Source organism: Penaeus chinensis, chromosome 13, assembly GCF_019202785.1.
Source record: "Penaeus chinensis breed Huanghai No. 1 chromosome 13, ASM1920278v2, whole genome shotgun sequence".
Taxonomy (NCBI): domain Eukaryota; kingdom Metazoa; phylum Arthropoda; class Malacostraca; order Decapoda; family Penaeidae; genus Penaeus; species Penaeus chinensis.
Genome location: NC_061831.1, coordinates 19,193,169 through 19,198,168, shown reverse-complemented (window position 1 = coordinate 19,198,168; position 5,000 = coordinate 19,193,169). Strand labels below are relative to the sequence as shown.

Sequence of the window (5,000 nt, the reverse complement as noted above, 5' to 3'; positions counted from 1 at the left end):
GAGACAAAGAGTGTGCGTGCACACCCACATACACACACATACATACATACATATACATATATACATATATGTATATATGTTTGTGTGTGTGTCTGTGTCTGTGTGTGTGTGTGTGTGTGTGTGTGTGTGTGTGTGTGTGCAAACATGTATAATATACATATATGTGCGCGCGTGCGCGTGTGTGTGTGTGTGTATATACACATATATATATATAGAGACATGTGTGTGTGTATATATATGTGTGTGTGTGTGTGTGTGTGTGTGTGTGTACACATATGTATTTGTATATACATACATGTGTGCATATGTATATATGGATATATGTGTGTGTGTGTGTGTGTGTGTGTGTGTGTGTGTGTAAATGTAAATGTAAGTGTGTGTGTGTGTATACATACGTGTATATAGTCAGTGTATGTATATATGTATGTATGTATATATATGTGTGTATATATATATATATATATATATATATATATATATATACACTTACATGTATATATGCAATGTATGTATGTGTATGTGTATACATATATGCATATATATACATATATCTATAAATATATATACATGCATATATATGTGTATGTGTGTGTGTGTGTGTGTGTGTGTGTGTGTGTGTGTGTGTGTGTGTGTGTGTGTGTGTGTGTGTTTGTATGCATGTATGTATGTGTGTATATATATATATATGAATATATATATATACATATATGTGTGTGTGTGTGTGTGTGTGTGTGTGTGTGTGTGTGTGTGTGTTCATATATATATACATTTTTTAAAAGTAAAACAATAGTGATAGCATAAAATGAGTGCAATAATTATTTGTACAAATGGCATAAATGAATGAATGCAGACAATAATATCAGTCATAATAGCTAAAATAACATCAGTAATAATGATAATAGATCTAGTAATAAAACCAATTACGGTCATTTACCTATTTTCCAAGATCTGTTTTTGAATCATTTCAGAATGCTGTGTCTTTCATTTATACGTAATTAAATGATTCATACGATTATCGCCGTAAAAAGTGCAATTCTATTTCTGGTGATCTTTAAAGCGAACCCAGCATTTAGTTTTTGCTGTGGAGAATAAATATGCATATGAATTTTCAACTTTTTTTCTTTTTTTTTTTTTTTGTATGATAAAAATGGTAATTTTATACAATGGTCATAGTGAAGAACAACATTATATTGAGGAAAACGATGTGCAGTATATGAAAGAAATGTGTAAAGGTCATTTGCCTTGTTTGCCTCCTAAGGTCTACCAAGTTATCTTCAGGAACTTTTTCAGCATATATGAGTTTATGACAGTTCTATTAATCTTATCACTGTGTTTTTTTCCTTTTAAGTCTCGACAGAATTCAGTTCTCACATTAAAATTTATTTTGTATATGAAAACACAACACAAAAATGATTAAAAGACTATCACTTAGACAGCTTTTCAACAAGTCAAAAAGAAGCCCACGTAAGAAGATATGTAACAAAAATCGTAAAAAAAACAATGTTATAATAAATGCTTTATATTAACCATTAAATTCATCAGTTCCGGAAACCATAATTACTTTCAACTTGATATCACACTTCGTGTTTCCACTTGACTTGAGTCAATTTACGCTGCTCTGACGGTAAACCAGCAAAATTTTAACACTGTTGTAATCCGGAAATGCACGACCAACTAACGATTTATGTTTTTTTTTTTTTTTTTTTTTTTTTTTTGCACAATTTTCTTCTTTATTCTGGCGCGTCAAACTTTGGCATGGTTCCCTATCTACATAATACCTATTTTTTTATTTTTCCATGGCTGTCAGTCGACCCGTATTGGAATTCATAAGCATAGAGACACACCAAAGTGTTCAAAATATTTTCCATTCCCCGACGTTGTTTTTCATAAAAAAAGAAGTCAGCGATGAATTTTAAATCACCATCGCACGATTTCATTAATATGTTCGTTATAAAGAATGACAGTTTGTTAACAGCAGATAGTATAAAAACTTTTCTCTCATGATAACTTACATCCTCATGAGAGATAACCGAACCAGATCTTATCCTATTCTACCATATTTAACAGTATTGCAGGATGTCTAAATGTCAGGAAAACTAACATTTATGTCGAACTTTTAAAACAACCAAGTAGTTCAAACACGGGTACAAACCAGTAATATCTACACTAACGTATTTCTAAGTATTTTGCATGCGTATTTTCCCCTTCCCATTCCCTATTCTAATTCCTCCATGACTCAAGATGAAGCTCTATTAAACACCACCACGTTTCTTCTTCTTGATTATCTCTGCGGCTCCTTCTATCGTCTTCGCGAATACAGCTGTCAACATTGATACGACAATGTCTGCAACTGCCCTTGCTCTCTCGCCCATTCAGAAACCACTATATCCTTCTCACACGACCTCTTGACCTATTTTGGCATAGTCTAAAGTGAGATGATTTTGATATATAAAAAGAGCTAAATTAAAAATATTCCTGCGCCTGATGGGGGGTATATATAGACCCGTCCAAGCCTTCCAGACTACAGTATCTTGCCAACCCAACTCGGAAAGATGCAGTTCGTGAGTATCCTTTGGCTTGGTCTGTGTGTCTGGGGAAATATTGAATCAAAAATATTGGAACCTTTTTTCTTTTTTAATAAGGTCATATTAACTGATAAGCTTACACTAATTATTACCGATGGTCAATACACTACCTTGATTGTCCAAATGTAGATGTATACACTGTAATAATAATAATACAAAAAAAAATCCTAAAGCTTTACAAATTATCCCACGTCTTTGTTTTGTTTTTGTGCTCTGAATATTTTCTAGTGTTCACTACATAATAATTTCAATTTGTACTATTATTTTTTTTCTGCCGCTATAACCTCATACGTACTTTCCACTCTTATCTTATACGTAATGGGCTTTTTTACCACCAACTTTTGTCGAATGTTCTTATTTTAATAAACTTATTTTGTCTAGAATAGGGTTTGCTATCACTAACAATACCGGATGGTCCCCTCCAAAAAACCTATTTCGTGTAAATCGGGTTTTCCCACTACTAACTACAGTCCATTCCAGCTCGTTGCCGCCGCCGTTCTTGCCATGGTTGCCGCCGCCCCTCAGAACGGCGACCAACTCGACTACCAGGCTCGACCTTACCGCCCCCTCGCCACACTGAGGAACCATCGCCAGGACCTCGGCGACGGCAACTTCAACTACGAATTTTTGACTGAGAATGGGATCAATGTCGCGGCGCGGGGGACTCCAGGCTACCGGGGGCAGAGCAACATCAATGGGTTCTATAGGTAAGCGATAGATAGTTCAAACCTTAATGTTGAATTAGTATTCGAGAATAAAATAAACGGCAAAATATTTATGTGATTTATATTACGCAATGTGATTTACTGATAGCTCAGCGGTGCTCTTCGTAGGTTCAGAGTCCACGTGAGAACATACAAAAGTGAATGTCTTCCTATTCCAGATGATTCTTACAGTGATATATTCTTTATTATACTATCGACTCGGCCCTTTTCCCAAAACCACAAACGAAATCCATATCTCACCCAACATTTACATTTTAACTCTATACCAAAACCAAATAATACAGATAACTTCTTTTTAAAACCCCTGATCTTTATATCACAGTTATCCTCTGGCCGACGGTTCGTACGCCGAAGTTCGCTACGTCGCCGATGAGCTGGGCTACCGCGCCGATTCGCGTCTGATTCCGTCGCGTCGCTACCTCTTCGACCGGCGCCTCCTCCCCTTCCGCTTGGCCGAGGCTCAGCGTCGCCTTCGGGGATTCCGCCATGCGTTTTAGGACGGGTGCTCTACGTGCCGTGCCTCGAACACAACCGACGACAACTGTGGAATTTTGAACTGGAATTTTCGTCTTCTAATTTCTCTTTTTTTTTTTACTTTCAAAGGGCCCGTTGCTTTCCGACTTTATTATGGTATTATTTGCATGTTTGTATTCATTATGAAAATAAAATTTGTGGGTATATGATGTATTTCTTTCACAACCACCAATCAAAGGAATGTATTATCTGAGGCAACATATATACACAGTGTGTATGTGTATATGTATGTATGTATGTGTGTGTGTGTGTGTGTGTGTGTGTGTGTGTGTGTGTGTGTGTGTGTGTGTGTGTTGTATGGCTGGATTTAGTGCAAAGCCCCCAAGAGCGCGACCAAAGGTCCCTCGTTTTCCAGGGTCCTCGAATAACTACTTTCCGACATTTCATCAGTCTAAGAGCCAGGCTTTGACATGGCTAATCTGACTTAACATACCTCCTCTCCTGCCTATTCGTTAGCTGTATTTTGCAATAGCTGCCTTGAATCCGTACTGTTAACAACGCGTTCCAGCTTCTAGGACGCATGGGCCAGGGATTCCATAATGGAGAAACTGCTTGTTGCGAGGTACTGTCAATTGCACGAGCGGATCAAGTTTAATCTCCTGTTGCAAAAACGGCGTCTGTAGTGCGGGTAACGGGGTCAAATGATCCGTCACATAGATCAGCTCCATCGATTTATAATGCATGCTAGTGCTGCCATCACGCTGTCGTTTACTATTGCAGAAATGTTCGTAAGGTGGCACGGAGTTTAAATCTTGATTTTTTTTTTCCTCTTCTCTTCATTATTACATTATAACATAGTGCTGAACAAATTATCAAGTTAGCATGGATTTGGTACAGTTTACCTTTGCTACATAGGTATTTGATCGCGCGCGCGCGCGCGCGTGTGTGTGTGTGTGTGTGTGTGTGTGTGTGTGTGTGTACAACACATGCATAGGAGATCCTGCTTGCAAGGACGCCATCCAGTCTTTCTGATTACCATAAACCTTGTTAAGTGACCCGTTAAAACCCATACCTTAATAGCCTTTTTACTGCTGATCAGTTTCATTCTGTACTTTGAAATAACAAGTCCTGGGAAGCTGCTAAACCATGGATGGAAAATACATGGCTGACTCTCGTGCCGCACCAACCCAGTAAGCCCTGGCATGTTTCTTATTAA

At 37.5% G+C, this 5,000-nt stretch overlaps 1 protein-coding gene across 1 annotated transcript; it reads left to right on the top strand.

The window, feature by feature from the left end:
• The first annotated feature begins 3,074 nt into the window (after window positions 1-3,074).
• On the top strand, window positions 3,075-3,993 carry LOC125031532 (cuticle protein AM1199-like). The gene is made up of 2 exons (XM_047622410.1): window positions 3,075-3,292; window positions 3,633-3,993. The coding sequence occupies exons 1-2, from the start codon at window positions 3,090-3,092 to the stop codon at window positions 3,805-3,807; spliced, it is 378 nt and encodes a 125-aa protein (XP_047478366.1). The 5' UTR covers window positions 3,075-3,089; the 3' UTR covers window positions 3,808-3,993.
• The last annotated feature ends 1,007 nt before the right edge of the window (window positions 3,994-5,000 follow it).